Here is a 25028-nt window from a genome sequence, read left to right as displayed (position 1 = left end):
ACCTAACCTAACCTAATATAGCACTCCGATATTGACAAGGTGAAAAGGAGTGAGCTACGTCGAATAAGAGCCCTCCAACACAATAAAAAATGGAAGATTTTGCAGATATCATCAGGAAAGCTATGTCGTCCAAAGGGTTGGAGGGAGAGTTAGTTGACTACAGTAATGATTTAGCAACTGTATGAACCAGGGATGCAAAAGTTGGTACTAATTTTAGCACTATTTGGAAGTCAAAAATACAATAGCACCCCAGTGACATATTTAACACTTTTTCTACATTGTATCAAACTATTCTCACTTAAAAGTATTATAAGTGCTTAAACATACAATATGAAAAGGATCGCCATCCCCCGCTGTCGTTACGAATGGATGAATTTACCATAGTTTAAACTTAGTGTCCTATGCCAATTCAGAATTCAGTATTCCCGATCAGAATGATAAATACAGTAAAGATATTAATTATTATTTTTGTAACAGTTTTATGAGAGAGATGATTTTTCATTGTTTCAGGAATATTTCGGTACAGATATTTCTGTTGTTTTTAAATACTCACCAACTCGGTGGCTTTCACGTCAAGAAGTTATTGAAACAATTTTGGCGCAGTGGGAATCACTTCAATATTATTTTAATAATGATTTCGAAGCTGATTCCTAAAAGTTAAGGCTCAATTCTATTATTTCAGAATTTTCAAACCATTTTTATACCCTTCACCACACTATGATACAGGGTATTATGTCTTTGTGCATATGTTTGTAACAGGCAAAAGGAATCGAAATAGAAATTGGCATATTGTATTAAAGAAAGAGTACATGTCTGGATATTGTATGAACTAGGATTGTTGATTTCGCACAACAATTAACAAAATGGCGGAACTTTGAAATCGATTGGATTATTAGTTTTTGAGTTATCGTGCCCGCCATTCTCAAAAAACTCTGTTTGGAGAAAAACGCGTTTAAAGTTTGAGAAGCCCTCATGCCGTTACTTGATGCTAACACAATAAATCGGCTATATCTTAAAAAATTGTTGAGATTTTCATTTGAAAATTTATGGAGACATTCTTGAATTAGTGTAGGTGGTTGTGTCTTATCGGTCTTCTTAATTAAATCAAAAAAATACAAAACTAAATTTTTTGAAACCGAAAATGGGGGGGTCCCCTTAAAGTTGCATAAACCAAATGGTGTATGGATTTAAAAACAAAAGACACCAAAGAATCCAAGTCTGCCATGCCATTTTTGATATGCAATTTTTCATTGATTTCAGAATGGTATGTATATATTTTTTTAATATGTACAAATATCTATATTTTAGCATCTCTTGTATGTACCTAAAGTGGTGAAGGGTATCGTATAGTCGCCCCCGTCCGACTTTTGAACTTTCCTTACTGGATACTGGTATTTTTGTTCTTGCAATATGTACAAAAATTATAAATAATATCAGATTAGAAATGTTGTCTGAGGATGCCAGAATGCATGTAGAAATTTTTAAGTCTTTCAAAAAGGACAATATATGCACTTGTTGGTCAATGGTGACTGAAGTCAAAACTGAACTACACGAAGATATGTTTCCTTATATATCACAAATTTTTAGATGGTTATTATATATTCCACATTCATCTACAAATGTGGAAAGGGTATTTTCATATCAAAATATAATTAAAACCAACGAAAGGAACAGAATACATGCTTCGACTGCTGCCAATCTTAATTAATTTTTTATGTATGTTTTTATTAATTGTTAATAACAATAAAAATTTTATTAAAAAATAAATAAAAAGTACAATCGGACTGAAAAAAGTACACTTTTTATTGAAAGTCAGTACAATTTAAATAATTTCATTTCGCATCCCTGGTATGAACCCAGATTCGAGTATTTAACATCAAGTAGGCGGGATGGTACCGCAACTATATTTGTAAATTTCAGTCATATATGGAATTCAAAAAAAGCAACTGTAAAACAGAGTTGTCTTAGGTGGGATTTCTCGGAGTTGTTCAACCTTTTTATTGCTGATATTCTATATCCACCGGACAACAAAAATATGTTGTACTCTGCGGAGGAGTACGCTACAAGCAGCTCTGAGCGCAATGCTGAACTTAAAGCCTTTGGTCCTCAGCATTAAGTATCAGACCGCACGTAGCGGCCTAAGGCTGCATGAACGAAACCTCTGGCGAAGTTGTACCTTTAGGCATGGTCGTATCTGAGATTTGACGATGTAGATGTCGTTATTCTTAGTAGAGAAGACTGGAACCGAAGTGGGCTGTGGCTGAGATTTGGCACCCGGGGTTGCAACCGCTGCAGAGATATGCCCTGCCGACGCAGGCACCTGCTCCGCGCTCGCTACCTTCGGCGCATCCACTAGCAACTGCCAAATTGTCACAGCCTTGGGTATCGGCTTTGGCAATTCAACAGAAGGTGGTTGTGTCTTATCGGTCTTCTTAAAGGTCTTTTTACGGGCTCTCCTGCGGGCCGACTTCGAGAGCCCCCTACCTCCCGTCTTTGTGGATGCTGGTGTCTGGAAGTCTCAGTACTCAGTTTACCCTTGAGGGATGCTGAGGGCTTAGAAGTCCCAGCCTTCAGCTGCCTATGTGTACTAGAAGTCCCGACAGGTTTCTCCTTCTTTGAAGGGACTACCGTGGCGGTCTTAGTACTGGGTCGGGGGATCCTTTCAATCAAGAAGTCCCTCTCAATATCGTTCGGATAGTTCCTGGAGAACTTCCGGATAAATTTGAGGTGAGAAAAGGAGTTCCTTTTAATCAAGAGGAAATTCTACAACGAATTTTCCATCATTTTATTGAAGAAAATAGTAATATATAGTCGATTCCTTCTTTCTTATAATCACCTTCCTGACTCACGTCCATCACATTTATGTGAACGGGCCCCCCGAAATTTGGTAAAGTTCTCTATTTTTGATGGTAATAAATATTATGAGACACCCTGTTGTTCAAATAAGCGGTTAACATACGATTAACGGTTTCTCATCTAGTGTGCCCTTTTAACAGCTGATTTTTGTCTATTTGTTTTTATTACAATTCTAAACAAATCACTGTCTTCTCGTTCTTCTTTATTTCATTTCACATGTCAATCCGTTAAAACCCCCATGGTTCCAACCGCCACAAACACGTGTACATATTTAATAATTTTGAATTAAACCGACCAGTGCAAGTGATGATATTGATTAGTGGTTTATTAAGAAGTTTAAAGGCAGGTATTTAGACGATAAACCCAATATTTAAATCATCTTTTTAACATAATTCCCCATTTGTCATTCATCTTTCGTAGAACGCCTAAAACTATTGGATCATCTAACAACAGTACGTAACAAAAGTTTCACAGCCGCAATGTCTGAGGCATTGGATATATTGGAGCAACAGCAGGAGCAGAGGAAAAAAGACAAGGAAGTGGCCATAGAAACCACCAAGGAAATGAAGAAATTGAAACGGAATTTAAAGCGTCGCAAATGGGTTGATTGGAAAACAGAAGACGATGAGAAAACTGATGAAAAACGTGCCGCCTTCAATCCAGCCGATCGGGTGAAGCGAAAAAAGACAGCCATATTATTGTCATATTCGGGGGCAAATTACTTTGGTATGCAACGTAATCCCGGCATGGCAACCATTGAGGAGGAGCTATTCAAGGCAATGCATAAAAATAAATGGATAACCGATGAGAGTTTTGAACAGGCACAAACGTGTCTGTTTCAACGGGCTGCCAGAACAGACAAGGGTGTTTCGGCGGCGAGGCAAGTGTGTTCCATGAAGTTGCGTAAGTTCTTTTTTTTTTGGTATTGGTAGAATATGTTTTTGATTATCATTTTTTTTTTTATTTTTTAGCTGAGGATTTGGATATTGATGCCCTGAACAAAGATCTTCCCGAACAGATACGTTTATTTGGCATAGAACGTGTCACAAAAGGTTTCAATGCCAAAGATCAGTGTAATGCTCGAACATATACCTATACAATGCCTAGTATAGCATTTGCCGATTTCAATGAAAAGACAGAATTTGAAAAATTCCGTTTAACGCCGGAAAGAGTTAAGAAGGCACAAGAAGTCTTGCAGCTGTTTGAGGGTACAAAGAATTTCCATAATTTTACAAGTCGCAAGTAAGTTGGAACGCAACATAACATATTCTACACCAGACAAACAAATTCGTCCGATTTTATCTAAATGGTGTAACAACGACCCTAGATTTGTCCGACCCCCCCGAAATGGGGTTAGAATAACGGGTGTCAAGTTTTATACAAATCGGCTAAGATTTAGATATAGCTCCCATATATAACTTTGTCCGATTTCATTTAAATTTCGTAGCTATACCTCTACTTTTATCCGATTAACACGAAATTTCAAATAGGGTACCAAATTGTGTCTTAAGTGACTCGTTTCAAGTTTGCTTCAAATCAGTTCAGATTTAGATATAGCTCCATATAAAATATTGTCCGATTTCGTGTAAATTGTGTAGAAACGAACCTACCCTTATCCGATTTTAACAAAATACTGCATATGCTACCGAAATTGGTTTAGAATAATGTGTGTCAAGTTTTAATAAAAATCAGTTCATATTTAAATAAATGGTGTAGCAACGACCCTAGGTTTATCCCATGCATATAAAATTATGCATAGACTACCGAATTAGAGTCTTAAATTATGTGTGCCAAATTTCCTTTTAATGGTTCGGATCTAGATATATTAACAATATCAAATTTGGTTTGATTTTATGTAAATGGTGCGCGAAAGTCCCCACGATAATGTGTGTTAACTTTGGTAAAGATCGGTTCAGTTTTAGATATAGCTCCCATATAATGTTTCAACCGATTTCATGTAAACTGTGTAGCAACGACCCTACGTTTGTCCAATTTATACCAGTATGTGCGATTGAGTTTAGAGTATTGTGTGTACAGTGCGATTTCAATCGATTCTTAGGTATAGCCCTCATATATGTTTTTGTCCTAATCGGCTCAGAATTAGATATTACTTACTTAAAGGCTACACCAAAGATGTTTATTATGTTTGAGCGAGGGATAATTTCAAATAACTCCCTCTATATAACCTCTTTTATGAACTCTGGTGTAGAATATCATAAAGTTGACACTCTCCAAGTTTTGTACCCTTCGTACTATTTAATTAATTTTTCTGCATTATTTCTTTTTCACAGGAACTTTTTGGATCCCTCTGCCAAACGTTTCATTATGTCATTTACATGTACCGAACCATTCTTAAGTCCTCAAGGCGTTGAATTCATAACGGTGAAAGTGAAGGGACAAAGTTTTATGCTACATCAAATTCGAAAAATGGTTGGTCTCACAATAGCCATTGTTCGTGGTCACACCGATGTTGCAACACTGGATCGAGCTTTAACCGAGGAACGCTTAGATTTGCCCATGGCACCCGGTCTTGGTTTGGTTTTGGACACGGTACATTATGAACGTTATAATGAACGCTATGGTCAGGACGGTATACACAATCCATTGACATGGGAGAAACAAGAACCGGAAGTTCGCAATTTTATAGAAACTAAAATATTCGATACAATTTATCGAACGGAATGTGAGCAGAAACCATTGTTGGAATGGTTGGAAACACTGCCGTTACATTCCTATGATGCGCGTCGGGATGATGCCACCACAACGAATAATGATAAAACTAATAAAAATGATGATGACAATGAAGAATAATCGAATTAAGTGTGTATGTATGTGTGGTTTCAAAGGCATAATACAAATGCACAATTTTACTTTATTCATATATAAAAAAGTATTAAAATAAAAAAACAAATTCTGAACATACAGGCATGATGTTTGCCCTTGTGAATGTTCGGTCGCGTCATGTCCAAGAAACCATCAATAATCCGTTGTTTTTTGTTTTGTTTAGAAGCGGTTGTTGCCCTTCTTCTTTTTGTGGCCACCCTTGCGGTGTTGCTGGCGGGGTCCTGGGGTGGGCTCTTGATAAACGGGAGTGGCAGGTGAATTCTTACCCAAATTTGCACGATTTGACATGTCACTGAAGAGAGAGAGAGAGAGAAAATTCCCATTAAATCCTACTCTATTACCGAGCAGAAAAATGAAAAAACTTACTATTGCTCAGCTGCTTGCGAGGACATGCCCTGGGAACCCTTGATAATTTCCTTGGTTCTGCGGTCACGTTTCTTGCGATAACCGGTCCGTTCGTATTTGGGCAACCATCTTTCGGGATCTGGTGGCACCTCGGCATTATAGTTCTTGGGCAATTTACCCTTACGCTTACGTTTGTTGTTCTTCTTACGTTCGACAACTGGGGTGCCGGGTGACATTTCAATTTTGGCATTTGCCGATTTTTTAGCTGCCTTAGTTGACATTACCCAATTGGCCGCCTCCAAGGCGTCAATTTCAGAGGCCGTTGTCAAGGTCTCCAACTTGGGTAATTTCTTGCTAACTTCCAATGCCTTTTTGGGATTAAATTGGGCATAGGCTATAACCAATTGAGCCAGCACTTTCATATCGTTGGGTTTCAATTTGAGTAACTCTTCCAGAGAGCTAGCCGCAGTTTCAGTGGCTCCACCACGCAAATGGAATTCAGCAGCCTGGCGCCACATATCCGACAAATCAGCACTGCTGACATTATTCTTTTTATACCAATCAACGGCCGTCTTTAGGAGTTCCGATGCAGCTGGCTTGTTGTTGAGACCCAAATAGAGAGTCACCAAAGCCGATACAATACCAGGCTTGTATTTATTTTCACCCAATGATAGGAACACCTCAACGGCACCCTTGCGATCACCCTGAGACAAAAGTAATTGAATAATTGCAAATTTGGTGGCAAATGCTTGATCCTTGTCCTTAGTGTTAGAGGCATATTTCTGCAATAGATCAATGGCCTCCTTGTGTTTCTTATCCTTTGACAATTGTGTGGCCTTGATCAGCACCGTTTGGAATTCCAAGTCGGGATATTGATTGGCCAGCTTGGCGCAGAATTGTTGTACTTGTTCACTTGAATTGGTAAACAATGCCAGGAGACAATTGTTCAAGGCAATGGCCTTCTTTTGACGTGATGTCAACTTGTGTTCGCATGCCTCAGACAAGGCTGAACGGATTTTCTTCTTCGAATCAAATACATGTTGGTCTTTGTTAATGGCCACCGAATTGTTGCTAGCAACAGCAACTAATGCCGGATCCTTGGGCTTGTTTTTCAACACTTCAGCATAAATGGCAGCTGCCTCCTTAGTTTTACTTTGCATTTGCAAGCAGTAGGCAATCTGGACACGAATAACATCCAATTCTTCACGGATTTCCTCCTCGGAGGCACCATCTTCCTCCAATGTCTCACGGCACAATTTCTCACTGGCACGCAATTTCTTCTCGGCCTCAGCATACTTTTGACGGTTAGACAAAATACAAGACCCATTGAAATGTTGTTCATAGGTATCTTCCGGTATATCGGGAATGTCTTTAGTTTCATCCAGAGCCAAATTGGCGGCAACAGCACTCAGGTTAGTACGCCGTTCATCCTCGTAATCATCACTGGTATTCTTAATGATTTCCTTGTACGATTCGAAACATTCTTCGTAACGCTCCAGGCGATAGAGAACTTGAGTACGCAATTCCTTGAGATTTGGTGGTAACGATGGTAGACGGGCCTCGTCAATAATTTTCAAAGCATTTTCAGGTTTATTCAAGCGATATTCACAATAGGCTTTTTCGAAAATCAATGACGATGAAAGCTTGTTTTTGTCAATAAACTTGACGGCCTCCTCAAATTTGGAGATTTGTATCAAACAAATGACTTTGCAGTGTAAGGCTGTCTGATCGTCGGGTGCAACACCGAGTACTGTAAGTAAGAGTAAAATGGAATTTTATTATAAATTAGATAAATAAAAATATACGTGTACAGTGGGGTGCGTCAATATGTTCGATTACTTCATTAATAAAAAATGACTCTCCTTGGCTTACAAATTAACTGTGGCTATAAATTCATTAGCATCGTTGTATATTGAGCCCCATCACTTTGGGGCAAACTTTTTTTTTTGACAAAAAACGAGTTATACCGAAGACTGAATTTTGGAGCCATGGTTCCAATTAGAATTTATGTATGTTTGCAATTGTAAAATCGCTTTAGTTATATTAGTTCATCCATATGTGCACGCGTAGAAGAGATTCCGAAGCTTGTTTCCCCATCAATTCCTGGTCTCATGGACTTTTATTCAACTCACTTCTATTGACAGCCTTCATAGCCTTATCGAACTCTCCATTTTGTCCGAACTTATTTACATCAGCATATGCAGCTTTGATGATGGATTCCTTGGGATTTGCATCTTTAGACATTTTCAATGTCTATTTCACTTGCACTTTTCTTTATTATTTTTTTTAAATTATTTCAATTAAATTAAAAAAATCATGCAGCACTTTCGCTTCGTAAGGTGCAGTCGTGTTTCGTGGCAGTGCGATTTGCTGTCAAAAAACTACAGGGTAACACATTGTCTTTATATTTTTGAACTGACATACGTTTCATATATATATTAAGGGTTATTTAGACTAAAGGTAATATCTCCATGTGATAAATTAAAAAAATAAACACGTTGTTAAGCGGTGTACACAAAAAAAAATCAGTCGGTATATTTTAATCCCTTGTAAAACGAGTGACAAATTGGGCTTGGACTTCTTTATAATGAGTCGCGGCATTTATATATCAAAAATGGACTATGTAGAAAATGGTTTGCGATAACGTTCAGAACAAAGTGGAAACCTTTAACATATATGTAATGAAACTTTGTACAGTGTTTTGGTTCGTACTTGTTAGCAGACCTCGAATATCTTTTACCGCTTGTTCTGTCTCCCTTGGGTCTTCTGGGGAGCCTCTGCTGGGAACATTCCTTTTAATTCGAATATTCATCCTAAAGGGATATAGCGAGCCGTGATTCCTCTCAGTTACCTCAGAATTTGAGGACATGGTTAGCTCACTGCATCGGCAATCGGAAAACTTTGTAAAACCAAATCGGACACCTTCTTTGGAACAAGTCGGTTACTCTATTCGAGAGTTATTATGCACACCAGACGGACATTCATAAATCGACCCCATATTGTCTCAAATAGATTTGATCCAATGAATTTGTGTACCCTCCTTTCTATAGCTAATGAGGGTATATACACTCAGATAAAACAATAAACAAATATTGAAATTCTTAAACATTGACAATGCTTATTTTGAAATTTTGGTTTTTTTAAAATAGAATTCCAGTTATTGAAATTTTTTTTCTATAAATGTAAACATTTTTCGATCAATAAAAAAGCAGTTTTCATCAATTTTTACCGTTTTCAATTGGCACAGATGCACATAAAGTCCATACGTATTTGGTTAATACGGTCGTCTTACAAACTCTGTATAGGTGAGAAGGTGAGTATTTTTGTACACCGCGCATAATTGACAAACATAGGGTGCGAGATATCCAAACATTTTGATTTAAATGTTCAATTTAAATGGAAAAAATTCGCGAATCTGCAGACTATTTGATGAATCTTACTGAATGTTGTTTGTTTACTTTTCTCAGTATTAATACAGAAGAGAATAAAAACGGCTTACTCTCTGTTGTAACTTATACTATTGTCAACGTCATTTGACAGAAAAATGTAAACAAACAAACCAATTATATTTATTTTAAAAATGTAATATTTCGAATCCTCAAAGAAAATTAAAAACATCAAATTTATTGGTCTATTACAGTATTTTTTTAATAGTAAATCTAGTAAATGGGAAACATTTCAAAATTGCTCTCAGAGTACAAAATAATTTGAAAAGTTCGGGAACGCAAATCTAGTAAATATGCCAAAATTAGATGCCAATACTTCAAAATCAACATAACAGCCAATCAGAAGTAGGCATTCCTGTTTACCATTATTACTCGACCAAATTTCTCGAGTTAAAAGTTTTCAAAGTTATAATTGAGCCATTGCCACTTATAAGTGTTACACATATGAAAATGTAGAGAATTGCGAGTTATTCCATGAAGAAAGATTTGCTTCCTCAAACTTTCCCAGCTGACAGATTGAGTAAATTGGATACGGGATCATATTTGATATAGAACAATTTCAAATTGTATGCGTTTCCAATTTTCCTGTTAGGTGATTTTTAAAAACATAATTTGTCAAATTCATATTGACACTAGTGTTACGTTGGAATCAAATCAGCTGGGATTTGCTGTTACCTTTTATAATTGTACCATGGCAATCAGTGTGTTCTATCAAATGTTCTATCATATGTTATCATTTCACATAGCATGCAAACTGGGGAAAGAATAGGGATACGTAGGTCAGTAGTCACACGGGCAAATTTTGTGGTAAAGTAAATTGAGTTTATGGGCGAAAGAGGTGAGAGGAATAAAAGGGGGTACATACATACTTGTACTCCGCAATTCTCTTTTGTTTCGTTATTCGTTGTAAACAACTGAAGTTGGCTGCAGAAAAGTTTTGCATTTTCTTTCATTTTATTTTTTCTGTCTGCAAACAAACATCAAGGCAGTTATTAAAATTAAAACCTTTTGCGAGAAAAAAAACTACATAACAGGTCTTCATTCTATGGCTATAGCTTCTTCGAGTAATTCAAAACTTCCTTTTATAATTAAGTTTTTTTCTTTTAATTCCATTTTTTTAATTTTCATGAACAATGGTCAAACGAGAAAATGAGTGTGTGGAAGAATAAGAAAATTCATAAATTTAATGCAAGGGTTATTTGCGTGTCTAAACAACAATGCAATTTTTAAAGAAATTGAGAAGAAAATTTGTCATGAAATTTTGCACGTGTGACTACTGACTAGTCGAGCGCAAAAGTTGACAAATATGGGAAACAAACTATAGGGACTATTGAGAATTTCAACAAACAACAACATGCATGCATCAATTGTATCGGTAAAAATGGTCAGCGGTATTAGGAGACAGGCGCATGGTTTTGTATGATTTTAAAGACTGACTTTCCCTCTGACTAAAAAGTAGATTTTCAGACTTTTCGAATTTTGCCTTTAACTAAAAAGTCAACTTTTCGATCTTACGATTTTGTCAAACCTGTTCAAAATCGATTTTCGACTTTTACCAACTAAAGCAAAACTGACTAAAAATTTAATTTTTTATAAGAATTGTTGTCAACAGATGAAAATAAGTTCTGGAAAGTGTAATTTTTGACAATTTCCGCTTTGTGATAAAAAACCAAGTATTTATGAAGAAAATCGAAAGTTGATTTTGAAAAGTTGACTCAAGATGTATTATAAGGTCACCAAGGTAGCAATCAAAATCGAAAAATATCTGTTTTTCTCAAGTCTAATGTCAAAAATTTCGACTTTGATTACGTTTTCACAATGGGAGTCAATTCACAATAATGCATTTTGACAGCAAACTTGAGTGGCGCAGATATCCAGCTGGTCTCGCTGGGTGACCTTATTTATAGGCCATGAGTCGACTTTACGAATTTCTCATAGATCAAAAGTCGATTTCGACTTTTAGACTTTTCAATACAAAAAGTCGATTAATCGATTTTTGTTTTGTGTAAATTATGAAGGAAAAAAGTAGTTGTGTCCACGGTACAACTATTCAAGGTAGGCCATTGCATGGTACAATTATACAAGGTAGGGTAACTTTTGTCAGAAAGGAGAAAATACACATATACCTTATGGGCAATAATGTCAGAATAAAAACAATTGCAACTAGTCATTCTGTTCATTTGATATATTTTATTTTTAACAATTTACAAAAAACGCGAAAAATGAATGGAATGCCAGGTTTTCTTTTCAAAATCAAGTTGGGGATATGATTTACATGTTGATTCATTCACAAATCATACATTTCATACAATCAAGGTACATAGGGCAGCTTGAGGTGAATAACAAGAAAGCAACTATGCTTTTGTGGCCTCTTCTGCCAAAAATAAAATAAATATACGGAACAAGTGTTTGTGTTTATTTGACATTTTTTCAACACAAAACTAAAAACGCGAAAAATGAATGAAAGGTTATGATTTCTTCCCAAAATCCCGTAGGGAATACCATAAAATGTTTGTTCCATCCATAACAAAGTAATTACTTCCAGACGATCGTGTTAAATTTCAATTAAACTTGAATATATTTCAATTTATTTTGAATTTATTTGACATTGTATTCAACAAAACAATACACACACATACACAAAATATGTAGTTTGATTTGATGGAACAAGCCGCCTTGAGAAAAAATCAGTTGGTAGCTGTGCCCTACCTTGTAATAATTATACCATGCTTAGAATGTTGTAAAATTCATCTGTAAACAAATCGATTTTCGAATATATTTTGTTATATTTTTTAAAAACTTGCACACTCACAGTCACACATTTTGTATGTGACTTTGGCATAACAAGCCACAGTATGGAAAAATGTAATTTATAGGTTGCTATGGCCTACCTTGAATAATTGTACCATGGGTACATTAATGCAGAGGTCTACTTGCCACAAGTAAAATTGGGGCTGTTTAAGCAAGAATCGCTGTTTAAAATAGTTAAATAGTTAGCCTTTAATTTGAAAGGCCGTAGCCGTTGAAATCTGTCTACTCCCTTTTATTACACCCTTGTAATAGTATGAGGCTGACAGATTTCAACGGACTTTTGTTTACATTTTGAGTTTGCGCCACCTTTAGGCATCTTTGTGTCAACAACATTGTTATTAGTATTACTTGGTTAACTTTCGTCGTTACCGACTGGCCACGCACATATTGTTGTGATCGGGCTTAAATAGTAAGCCACCGTACATATTGTTGTACCATACAGGTAATATTGTTTACCAATAAATACTCGGCATTGGTCGAAACCTTTTATTCATAAACATATTGTGTTTTATTTCTGTTTCTTTTTTGGCTCACGAGTACGCATTGGACGTACTGACTCTATTGGGAGAATCATTGCACTGTACCTGCCAACCACCCAAGTCCCTATAGTGCGGACTTAACAGGGGCTATTATATCTATTAAATGGAAATCATTCAGAATCTATATAAATCATCGATTTTAAAACAGCGTTAAATTATTAAAATTAAAGAAGGTGCACGAACCTGATAAGTGCAATCAATTTAATTAATTTAATATAATATATTAATTTGAATATATTAAAAATATCTATACGTGTGATTTTCTGTATTGTAATTATGTTACCCTACTGAAGAAGTGGCAAAATTTTCCAATTTCACACTTGGTTTATTACTTATTATACTATTTAATTAAATCCAGTACGATGTAAACGAGAACGTAAACTCTCTTATTTTATAGTCCATCGAACAATGTTGGTCTGTTCCCGTACTGCAAGAATCTACGAGTTTTTACTATTTTTTCCGATATCATAAAGGAAAAAAGTGTTATTGTAGTAAAAAATGGTAGATTCTTGCAGTACGGGAACAGACCATGTGTTATCATGTTATAGTGAAGTGTCATTCAATAAACTAGTTCGTTCCGGAACTACAAACAGCTGAGATCAACTGCTCAAATTGTGATCAGCTGTTGGTTGGTCCTCTCGTTTGTTTTGATTCTCATTCGCCACGGTTGGTCCTCGTCTCGTTTGCTTTGACCTCAGGTTTACAGGGTTGTAATTAGCAAACTCTGAATGTGTGCTGAACTGAACACATATCACGCAGTTTTCTCAGAGTGACACCATTCGTAAACAAACCAGCTCCCATTTAGTCTCCATCCCACCTCCTTCGTAACTTTCCGTCTTCTTCTTTGACTTCTTCTTTACCGGGCATTTTGTCTTATCCCATCCCATTCGTAAAGGTGGAACGTTTTTCAATAAGTTTTCTCAGAGTGACAAAGGGGGTAATAACTTTTTTGTTTTGTGTAAATTATTGAGGAAAAAAGTAGAAATTGCGTTATAATTCTGGCAATTAAACGCATTGGGCGACGCTTAAAAACGTAACAAAACTAAAGAAATAAAAACCACAAAGAATTCCAAAGAAAATCAATTGTAAAATAAGAAAAAAGTGTTGGGTGGTATTACAAAATAAAATTAATTATTCTATAAGAAAAAAGTGTCATCACAAAGAATTGCATACAACAAAAACAAATGCAATACAATACTATTAGCAATGTGTAAAGAAATACAATAAAATTATTCATCCCGAAATAGAGAAGAGAAGCAAAATTGTGAAAGTGCCGCTGCTCGCTCTGTAGTCAGTGCAACGTGATAAACGGGAAGAAAAACGAAACGAATTCCCAGTTTTGAAAGTAATATTTCGTCCCCATCGCCCGCACTACCAACAGCGACTACCCATATCATCCATCGCATTGATTGGAGAAAACAAATATGCAGGTTTTCAAACGGCAGCAGCAGTCACATAGTCATTTGCATTTCTTTATAAAAGTTTTCATATACTGCGTCATTTGGTGGAGTGGCAATAATGTCGGTATGTAAAACAAGAAATATGTTATAGAACGCCCCTTCATTGCAAAAATATGTACTATTTGCATTGTAGGGCAAGTCATATGCTGATAATAATGTTCGTTTTGTTGTTGTTTATTTAGCGGATGCCAGCTTTGTGGAAATCCAGAGTTCCCCGTCGGCTTTAGTGGGTTCCACGGTTAATTTTACAGCTACACTTTACGATGAAAAGGGTAAAATTTCGCCAAAAGATGATTATCGTTATACATGGAGGGACGATGCCAATCCCCAACATAAAGGTGTAAGTTAAGAGATTTTTATTATTCATTAAAAAATGTTTCAATATTTAAATATGTTGGCGGAAGTAATTGTGATTCCTGTTTATTTAAAACTGAGAAGGAGGGTCGTGTGACAATTTGACAAAAAATTACAGTATCTTTGGGATATGATGGGATTTCCAATTGGATTTAATAGATTTTTATATACCTTATGTTAATTATTTTATTTGGCTGACCTATCTCACTAACATTTTGCACCGTGTCTTTAATACATATGTACATATTTAGAGAATGTATTTCAGAGGAGATTTTCTAAAATCAGACGAGCATTGGTAATACAGAACACCATTCGTACAGGCTTACCATACACACAGTAGGTCATGGACTCTAAAACACTGATAAGAAAATTACATTTTTATCGTTGCCTGAGCCCCTCAGAAATGTTGAATGTTGAGTGTTCAAGTCGGTAAAACTTCTCGAAAAATGCCGCTCGAAATCTTATTAGAAAATATGTAATGTTGGTAATTTTTTACATATTCTTCATATAGTCCTTGGTCCATTTTCCACCGAATTGAAAGATCAAACACTTTTTAGGGTTTCCATCATAAATGCTTGCTCCGAAATTTCGTTTTTTGTGCAGTTTTGACACGTTTTTAAATCAAATTGCTTGTAATTTAGTATTTCAAGTTCACATTGGGTAGAAAATTTTCCTAAGAAAAATTATTATTTTTGTGTCCTTTTTCAAGGTAGCCACCATTAAACGGAAAATTTTAGGGTATCCTCACACTCCATTGCTTGTAATTTAGTATTTCAAGTTCACATTGGGTAGAAAATCTTCCTAAGAAAAATTATTATTTTTGGGTCCTTTTTCAAGGTAGCCACCATTAAACGGAAAATTTTAGGGTATCCTCACCCTCCATATAGCAAATCTTCCTACCAACCAGATATCCCATTATCTTAATATTGGATTAACACATTTTCAAATATTTGGGGTTATAATTATATGAGGGCTAATGTCAATTTCGAACCGCATATTTTTGTTTTTGTGTCTCAATTCTTTCCTTCAGGAGGTATTATTATATGGGGGAGATGTCTGAATGATGGCCGACATATTTCATTATCGCCAGGTTCGAGTTTTTTTATCACGATTTCCTTAGAAAGCGGAATAATTATAAGCGTAGGCTAAATCGTCATAGAATTTCATAATTTGTTGGGTAAAACTAACTATTTCGTGTAACGTCTATCCCCTATACTATGGTAGAACACGCCTATATGGGGACAGCCCCTACACATGGAACTAATCAGCTATCTATTTTAATATAAGAAGGGGGCGAATATTAATAATTTTTGGTAGGAAGATTTGATGACTACAAAATACCAAATTACAACGAATTCGGTTGAAAAAGGCGCTCAAGAACCCCAAAATACCGAAAATTAGGGGGTGGCCTTTAATGGGGGCTACCCGAAAAATAGACCTATATCTGTAATTTTTAGTGAATAAATTTGGTACCCAATATGAACCCATTGTACCGAAATTCAGCGAATTCGGTTTAAAACGCTCTTAAACCCGCCAAAATATCGTAATTGTGGGGCTACAGTTATATGGGGGCTACCAGAAAAATTGGACCGATATTTATCATTTTTAGTGGAGACATTTGGTACCCAAAAATAAAAAAAAAATAAGAAACCCAAAATACCGAAATTTTGGGCTGCCCTTATATGGGAACTATGCCTAAACGTGGACCGATATATCCCATTGAATATAAGTATTTAGTTTCTTCTGAGACTTGAAGTGGATTTTGACGAAGAATATTTTATTCTTTGACATTATATACCTAAAATTAAGTTTCATTTACTTTAATGCACTTTGTCAAAAAATACTGGGAAATGTCTTTATATTATATATTCGGTATATACATTATATATGCAGATTTCTCTTGTTCAGTGACTTATGCTAAAAATTGATGGAGAATTAATTTGTCTCTTATACTATCCTTCTAAAACGACATCTTGTGGGAAAAATGTGTAAAAACTAGTAATAAGTACAATATTAACCCTTAAATCAGTTTTTGTCTTTTTAAGATTTTTGACGTTTAGGCTAATTTTTGAGTTTTAGTGTATTCTGAGACTTATAGTAAAACTTTATGGCGAACATTTCTGTAGAATATTCTGAGCAGCTTTAACCCCGTTTTGAATGAGTTTTCAATCACTCCTGGAAAAAGGGGCCGAAAAGACCCCTTTAATGAGTCGGTTGAGGGTTAAAGTTGCATACCAAAATATTCCTCGATATTTTATGAGTAATATTGCCGAAGGCACTATATACCTACAATGCAAGGATTTCAAGAAATCATAATTCGAAAATTATCAAAATTCTAGAAAAGGGGGAATATTGTCCCCCCTTTTTAGATTAACCCCCGACGTAAACCTTCAAACCCCCCATACACGTGTCTTCTTTTTTAGCCCCTCTTTCATAATCTGTTGAAATTTCCCGGTAATTATCAAAAAATTTCAAATTTGTCGCACAGTGTAATAATGTACCCTCCACACTATGGTGGAAGGTATAAAAAAGACTTTACGTCTGACAATTGCTCGAAAAATATTCTTAAAAAAAATCTTGAATTTTTTTATTCTTTGAAATAATAGATTTCCAAAAAAGGACCCCTATATTTGTCATAGTTGAATAAAATTGCTTATCAAATGCATGCATTTTAAAGAGATATTTTGAAAAATATTCTTAAAAATATACCAGCCTTTACGTCTGATAGTCGTTCGAAAAATATTCTTGGAATACTGACAATATTTACAAAAAATATTCCTAAAAATACACGGCCAAGTATTAAAAGTATTCTTAAAAATTCACGCATGTACTCTTCAATTTTTCTAAGATTTCATTTTTTAAATCAAACATTGCGTTCTTTCATTCCTCTAAGAAACAATTCTTAAACATACAAGTAGGCCTTCTAACAATATATATTTGTATCCGAACTATGGGACAATCCCATATTTAATTTTTTAAACTGTCAACATTCTACAAAAATCCATCACCCATCCATACTGATTTCCCAGAAATAAATCATGTATGTATATATTTTGGGTTTTTTTACTTTCTCCAGTATTGTCACACAACAAATTATTAACAGTAGCACCGGTTAACGTACGGCATTACTTTATTATGTATTTGTTTTTATTTTCTTTTGTTGATAAACAAATTGTGACTCATTATTCTCGTTTTATGGTTTTGTTCGAGCTAGTACTAATGCTGGTAACATTTGTTTTTGATAAGTAAATTGTGGTAGGGTTGTCGTTCGCGATATTTAAAAATATTTCCAATTTTGGTATATGTTCAAAGAATTGGAAATTTTATTTTTGGATGTCACTATTTATAGTATGATCCCGTACTCAAAAATTAATAAAACTTTTAAATGAGTAATTGAAAAAATTGGTATATTGAAGATTCTTGCATGTTCTGGAACAGATCCATTATAAATCCCATTTGCGTTTTATTTGATATTTTCAATAATATTCCAGATATAAATTTATTTCAAATCCAATATTTTTTATATTCATTTAAAACATATAAGTGGTACATACTTTCCAGTATTGTATGTATTTATGTGTATTCACCCGAAGAAAAGGAACAAGATGAAAATGATGAAGAACCACAAATTTAACTGAATGTTTTTATGTTATACTATATAATTTTAAAATCCTAGTTCTAACACTATTCAGTTTTATTAAAAATAAGACAAGGTTTGGCCAGCCTTGAAAAAAGTGAGCTATATATGTAATCCATTTCTTAATTTATTACCTTGCCTAAAATTCGCAGACTGTTTTAGATTAATTAAATATATTGTGTGTAGATTGAACTGTGCTTTACTTTTGTTTTTGTTACTTAATAACTGCGTTAAAAATGTAACGTTGTTAAATACTTATTCTATTACAAGCATTTTCCTAAAAATCTCAAATGACTATTTGGTTCGAATGCCTCCATATGATCTCGAAAGGACTAATGGTCTTCTAGTGTTTATTTGGTTCAAATGTCTACATATAGCTCAGGATACCCAATAAAATGCAGTGATTATTTGGTTCAAACGTCACCATATAAACTTAAAAGATCTAATCTTTTTCTAGTGATTATTTGGTTCAAATGTCTACATATAGCTCAGGAAACCCAATATAATGTAGTGATTATTTGGTATACACGTCATCACATAATCTCAAAAGATATAATCTTTTTCTAGTGACTATTTGGTTCAAATGTCACCATATAGTCCCAAAAGAACTACTTAGTCAATATAGTCAAGGTCTACTGGTACTTCTCCTATGACAAGCCTATGTTAAATGTCCATAGGAAATTACATTGGTTGTGGTATACTTTTTCACTAGTACTAGCGACAATGTCACCAGTAAAACACTACAATTTTACTAAAGCTGCTCGCTGCAGGGCAGGTTATTCGAAACCTAAGTTACTTTTTTATTACTTTCAATATTATTTGTTTATTTAAAAAATATCCAGTTCAAATATTTGAACACAATATGCTGTCCATATTGTTACAGAATATAAGGTTTACATATTAACTGATATATTTTTGTTTATCCAAAACAAGAAAAGATACGATTTTATTTAAATATTTAATTTAAATGTGACAATATACAGGCATGTGGATATGATTGTAAAAAAATGAAAACAAAATGTTATTGAACTGTCCTCAAAACGTTTACACAGTCGCAGACAGATAACGAAGACTTATCTTTTCTTCTCCAAAAACGTTTTACGCATTTGCTTTTCACTTTTGCTTAATATCTTTATTGACATACATTTATATTGAATTAAAGTATTAATTTTTTTACGATAAAGATTTTATATGTCTGAAAAAAATTTAGGGAATTGGTCGTTTAATGCAATTTGAATCGCTATTAATATAAAAAAAAAAAATCTTTAATAAAACGTAGTATTTGCAAATTTGGTTCTGATATTCGTAACAAATATTATTAGAAAATAAACACTTGCAATAGTCTTTTAAAAATATACTTAAAAATCAACGCTTAGCTCTAAAAGATTATAGAAAGATATACCTAAAAACATGTCTTCCATTCTGATAGTCTTTCGAAAAATATTCTTGTATAATAAACACCTCTAAAAAGTATATTTAAAAACTCAATACTTAGCTCTGATCGTTTTTAGAAATTTATTCCCAAAAAAATCCATATCTTCAATTCTGATAGTTTTTCGAAAAATATTCTAAAAAATCCACGACTTTGTTCTGATAGCGAGTTGTTAGTCTCCTACCGGGCGTGTCCCCACTTGGCGGATAGGGGGGAGGTGGATGATCCTACTAATCTATTACAACCAGTGTATGCTGTAGGTAATGGAATAGTTTGATCACTCACTGACAAGATGATAGAGGTGGTGAGTAAGGATATCGCCAAACTCACAACCAGGAAGAAGCAGTTGTCTGGGGCACAAATGTGGAAGTAGGTCAGAATGAACCGGATAAACAAAAAGGGCGAGATGCAGACAGAGGCTCAAATGGATAAGCTTGACCTTCACTCCACTTCTGCGGAAGTGCCAAACAGGATAAGGTCTCCGGATGTGCAGACGACTGTCAAATCTGTCAAAAAGAAAAAGAGCAGAGAGAAAGCTGAGTCAATCTAACGTCAAAGGAGACTGCCACGAGAATACACTGACGAAGGCAAACGAAGCTGGCACTAATATCAGGAAGACGAGTGCTGAGTCGGAATCTTCCGCAAAGACCGGGAATCCCAAAAGGACCAACCGGTATTTGCGAAAGGGGAAGATGACAGCAACAGATGCTAAGTAGTCGGTATCTTCGGCAAAGACCGGGAATCCCAAAAAGACCAAGCTGTATTTGCGAAAGAGGAAGATGACAGCAACGGATGTTAAGGAGCCGCCGTCTTATGCCAAATTTGCCAGGAAACGCTATCGAGACGAGCTCTGCTATGCAGTGATCGACGGGAATAGCGCGTCCGGTAAGCTAAAAAGGGGGACCCACAAGGAAGTGTTAAATGCGGTCAACAGCAAGATTATGGAGTACCTACGACAAGGAGGGGGCTCTATTGACTTGGATAGCTACGCTTTCAATGGGGAATATCTAATGCTGGAATTTGAAACTCCAAAAGCCATAGAAGCCCTGAGGAAGCTAGTGGCAAGCATTGGTCCCATGGAACAATGAAACTCAGGCTGTTGAGGAAAAAAATACAATCCTCAACTACAAAAGGCTACAGTCTTTGTCAGAGGTTACTTCCTCCTCAAAATGGACAGAATTTTTGCTGAAAGACCATTTTATAATATATGAATGGGCTATCCGATTTAAAACAAACTTTACACATCGTAATATTTCAACCATCGATCCAATCCTTCTAGTACCTCCCCCACAAAAGGTCAACATTTTCAATATTTATAAATCCAACATTAGGCTAATGGAATGTCCGATTTGATCCTAACTGTGCACATCTTAACATTTCTTTAAATCTCAAATGGAGTTTAAAAATGGGTAAAATCGGTCCACTCCCCCAATAAAATGGTCAAAATTGTGCTGAAAATGCATTTTTTTAATATTTTGCGAACAGAGCATTCGATTCAAAACAAACTTTGAACAATCTAATATTTTAACCATACCTGTATATTGTTGGGAGATGGGATTTATCGGTCCATTCAGTACCTCCCTCTGAAAGGGTTACAATTTTGAAAAGTTCTAAATATTATATGTAGCGAACGGAATATACAATTCCATCCAAACCCGTTAGTCTACCACTTCTCGTACCTCTCCCACAAGGGGGTCAAAAATTTCGAAAATGCCAGGTTTGATCGAAACTTTGCAAATCATAATATTTTTTCCAAACCTACATTAAATTCTTTTATGGGGTTTATAGGGCAATCTCTTCTTTGAACGAAAAAAATTTTTTTTCCGTTGACCTCCGCAAACCATAGGCTGAGGGTATATATCTGTTGGCAACACCGACTGGCACTTTTTTACTTTTTAATTCGACAATTGTTGCTCTTTAAATCCGATATAAAATATTCTTTTAAAATCCAAGCTTATAACTCTTCAGATCCTTAATGAAATATTCTTTCAAAATCATCAGTTCAGATTCTCTAAGAAATAATTATATGTTTACCCTCTTTGTACCTCTTCGGATTCTTTACGATCCTTTACCTCTTCAGATCCTTACGCTTTTAGTTCTTCAAACATGTTTTCCTCAGTATCTCCTCAGATCCTAAAAAATAATTTTTACAAGTCCATGATTGAAGCTCCTAATACATATTCTTTAAAAATTCAACTTTGTAGCTCCTAAGATTCTTTAAGTAAACTTCCTCCTCTTCCACAACACAAAATCTCATAATTTTTGTTTTTCTTCTTCCAGCAATTTGTATCAACATTCCCCACAAACACCTGGTCCATAGAATATCCCAAAAATAAAACACGCTATGGCAAATATCATGTAACCGTTGAAGTGGAAAAGAAAATATGGTTTTGGTATACCTTAGCCACGGCAACGGTGGCTATCGAAGTAACCGATACATTGGGTGGACAGCTGCAGTTGATACAAGACGGAAGGGAACGGACCACACAATATGTTTCCACAAAGGGTTTGGTTAATCACACCATTGATTTGCCCATAGAAGAGCGGACATATCTGATGGAGAATGCAACCTATATACAGACATATTGGTTTCAGAATTGCACCTATCTTGGTGTGTCCGATGGTCTACATTATCAGGCAGAATATAAAGATCCTGAACAATATTATGATATTGAAGCTTTGGTGGTGGTGTCATTTGAAAAATTACCCGATCCAGTAACTACGACGACTACAACAACTACCACGACGACCACTACAACAACAACTACCACTACGACGACAACAACACCGAAACCTACAACACCCACCACCACAACGAGTACCACAACCACAACGAGTACACCCAAACCTGCAACTAAGACGAAAAGGGATATCTCCTCTGCAGAAGCTTCCAAAGAAATTGCTCAAATGGCCCATGCTAATGCAGCATTGTTGGGTTTAAATCTCACCGCCGCATTGCAGCAAGAAAACAAAAATCACAATCCCCTGAATGTGTCGGCTGCCTTGATCAATCCCAAATTGATGTCCAGTTCGAATAGAAAAATTCAATACTACAATCTTTTACCCAAGACGACATATGGCACCGATGAAGAACCACCTTTCAATTGTGTCAATAAATCCATTGTTGCCAAGGATCCAATGAAGGTGTATGGCTATTATCGTCGGCAAATTATAACGAAATGTAAGTTTGACTTGGCATTTTTTTTAATTTGTGTTTTTTTATTTTTCTTTTTAATAATAAAACCAATTCTTATTTATAGCACCCATTAGCAACGTTTCGGTTAGTGGCCAAAATTGGCTGCAACACGGTGACCTATTGAATTTGGAAATAAAATGTAAAGGATCTTCGAAAGTTCAGTATTGTGTGCTAGTTTTCGATGGTAAGTAAACGATTCACATAAAATCGGTTCATCAGATGGTTCTGATTGGCCCTTACCTTCGAGATAATGGTGGATGCAACCTACATGCAGACATATTGGTGCATACCTTACCTCTGAGATAATGGTCCTGACGGGCTCTTAGGGTCAGCCCTTATCTCAAAGATTATGATTCTGATTGACTTATCGCTTAGATAACAGCTCTGATGAGGTGGAATTAGAGCTGTTATCTAAGTGATAAGCCGCAGAGATACTGCTGCCTGACCTTTTTCTTTGAGATAGTAGTCCTGACTGGCTCTTATCTCCTAGGTAATGATCATGACTGGCTTGTATCTCTTAGATAATGGCTCTGATTGGACCTTGTCTCAGAGACAATGTCCCTGACTGGCATTTTCTTTGATGTAAAGGTCGTTGCAAGATCTTGTCTCAAAGATAATGGTCCTGACTGGCCCTTATCGCACAGATAATTGTTCTGAATGGGCCTTATCTTCGAGATAATTGACCTGACTGGGCCTTATCTCCGAGATAATTGTCCTGACTGGGCCTTATCTCCAAGATAATGGTTAAAACTGGGCCTTATCTCCGAGTTAATGACCCTGACTTGTTCTTATTACCGAGATAATGACTCTGACTGGTCTTATCTTCGAGATAATGGTCCTGACTGACCCTTATCTCCGAGATAATGATCCTTATCTCAGAGTTAATTGTCCTGATGGTCCACTACCTTCAGAATAAACGTGACTGGCTCATATCTCAGAGATAATGATCCTGACTGGGTCTTATCTCCGAGATAATAGTCCTGACTGGCTCTTATCTCCTAGATAATGGTCCCGACTGGCTTGTATCTCTTAGATTATGCCCCTGATTGGCATTTTCTTTGATCTAAATGTCGTTGCAAGATCTTGTCTCAGAGATAATGGTCCTGACTGGCCCTTATCGCAGAGATAATTGCCCTGACTGGGCCTTATCTCCGAGATAATGGTCCTGACTGGCCCTTATCTCGGAGATAATGGTCCTGACTTGCCCTTATATCGGAGACTGACTCTTATCTCGTAGGTAATGGTTCTGACTGTTCTTTATCTCAGAGATAATGGACCTGACTGGCCCTTATCTTAGAGATAATGGACCTGACTGGCCCTTATCTTAGAGATAATGGACCTGACTGGCCCGTATCTCTGAGATAATGGTCCTGACTGATCCTGATCTTATCTACGAGTCAATGGTCCTAAATGATCTATTTTTTCTTCTCCTAACTTTTTCCAGCTCCCTATAATGCCACAGGAAATGAAACATGCAAATTTTATTATGACGCTGATAATTGTGAATTTAAATTTTATCGCTATTATGGCGAAAGTAAAACCCTGCTGTTCTTTATAAAGAATGATGTTTCGGAAACTGTTAATCAGTTTACATTTAACCTCTACGAAGGTAGGTTCATACATTTTTATTTTCTCTAAATAAAAAAATAACTTTAAATTAAATGCATTATTTTAGCCAAAAAACAATCCCAATTATCGGTGGTCGTTGTACCTGTATCCTTTACATTAGTTGCTATAATTCTGGTAGTATTTGGTGTTTCATATTATTTACAGAGTCGAAATCGGTAAGTTGTGTTGATACAAAAAGACAATGATTCAAAACTAAATCCTAATTTTTTTTGTGGTGAATTTTAGCTTTAATGTTGAAGTGGCCGATTTTAATTTCGGTGAAACACAATCTGTCGATATGGAATACAAGACATTCCAACAGCGTCTAATCGATAGCATACGTGATGTGTTGCCATCACGACGACGTTTCTCTAATTCCAGTTCAGATTTAGGACCAGAACCTGATAGTCCTGGCGTGGGTATTGATAGTAATTTGCGTTATAATACAATGAATTAAAAATCATTTAAAAACAATAATGAATAACAATAAAAAGGAGATC

General features: G+C 35.6%; 3 protein-coding genes across 3 annotated transcripts; 2 read left to right on the top strand and 1 right to left on the bottom strand.

Annotated features, from left to right (window-relative positions):
* The first annotated feature begins 3308 nt into the window (after window positions 1–3308).
* Window positions 3309–5667, top strand: LOC133338041 (pseudouridylate synthase 1 homolog). Its single transcript, XM_061546225.1, has 3 exons — window positions 3309–3759; window positions 3828–4098; window positions 5148–5667. The coding sequence occupies exons 1-3, from the start codon at window positions 3336–3338 to the stop codon at window positions 5665–5667; spliced, it is 1215 nt and encodes a 404-aa protein (XP_061402209.1). The 5' UTR covers window positions 3309–3335.
* Window positions 5668–5859: 192 nt separating this feature from the next.
* LOC133338040 (signal recognition particle subunit SRP72) lies at window positions 5860–8336 on the bottom strand. Its single transcript, XM_061546224.1, has 3 exons — window positions 8178–8336; window positions 6067–7795; window positions 5860–5992 (listed from the first exon to the last, which is right to left on the bottom strand). Exons 1-3 carry the CDS (start codon window positions 8287–8289, stop codon window positions 5860–5862), a joined length of 1974 nt encoding a protein of 657 aa, XP_061402208.1. The 5' UTR covers window positions 8290–8336.
* A 6023-nt stretch (window positions 8337–14359) lies between these two features.
* Window positions 14360–24992, top strand: LOC133338035 (uncharacterized). Its single transcript, XM_061546219.1, has 7 exons — window positions 14360–14365; window positions 14435–14641; window positions 22005–22905; window positions 22985–23104; window positions 24365–24529; window positions 24596–24704; window positions 24775–24992. The coding sequence occupies exons 1-7, from the start codon at window positions 14360–14362 to the stop codon at window positions 24983–24985; spliced, it is 1719 nt and encodes a 572-aa protein (XP_061402203.1). The 3' UTR covers window positions 24986–24992.
* Window positions 24993–25028: the final 36 nt, after the last annotated feature.

Source organism: Musca vetustissima, unplaced genomic scaffold (assembly GCF_032173495.1).
Source record: "Musca vetustissima isolate MV318-11 ecotype Yass unplaced genomic scaffold, APGP_CSIRO_Mvet_v1 utg14379, whole genome shotgun sequence".
Classification (NCBI taxonomy): domain Eukaryota; kingdom Metazoa; phylum Arthropoda; class Insecta; order Diptera; family Muscidae; genus Musca; species Musca vetustissima.
The sequence above is the reverse complement of the archived record's forward strand: the minus strand, read 5'-3'. Positions and strand labels throughout refer to the sequence as shown.

Bases quoted from the DNA above. Each gene is read 5' to 3' on its own strand.
- LOC133338041 (XM_061546225.1), top strand. From the start codon at position 3,336: ATGTCTGAGGCATTGGATATATTGGAGCAACAGCAGGAGCAGAGGAAA. The intron at 3,760-3,827 runs GTAAGTTCTTTT...TTTATTTTTTAG, and splicing joins AGTGTGTTCCATGAAGTTGC to CTGAGGATTTGGATATTGAT. The intron at 4,099-5,147 runs GTAAGTTGGAAC...TCTTTTTCACAG, and splicing joins CATAATTTTACAAGTCGCAA to GAACTTTTTGGATCCCTCTG.
- LOC133338040 (XM_061546224.1), bottom strand. From the start codon at position 8,289: ATGTCTAAAGATGCAAATCCCAAGGAATCCATCATCAAAGCTGCATAT. The intron at 7,796-8,177 runs GTGAGTTGAATA...TCTTACTTACAG, and splicing joins TATGAAGGCTGTCAATAGAA to TACTCGGTGTTGCACCCGAC. The intron at 5,993-6,066 runs GTAAGTTTTTTC...CTCTCTCTTCAG, and splicing joins TCGCAAGCAGCTGAGCAATA to TGACATGTCAAATCGTGCAA.
- LOC133338035 (XM_061546219.1), top strand. The intron at 14,642-22,004 runs GTAAGTTAAGAG...TTCTTCTTCCAG, and splicing joins CCAATCCCCAACATAAAGGT to CAATTTGTATCAACATTCCC. The intron at 24,530-24,595 runs GTAGGTTCATAC...GCATTATTTTAG, and splicing joins TACATTTAACCTCTACGAAG to CCAAAAAACAATCCCAATTA.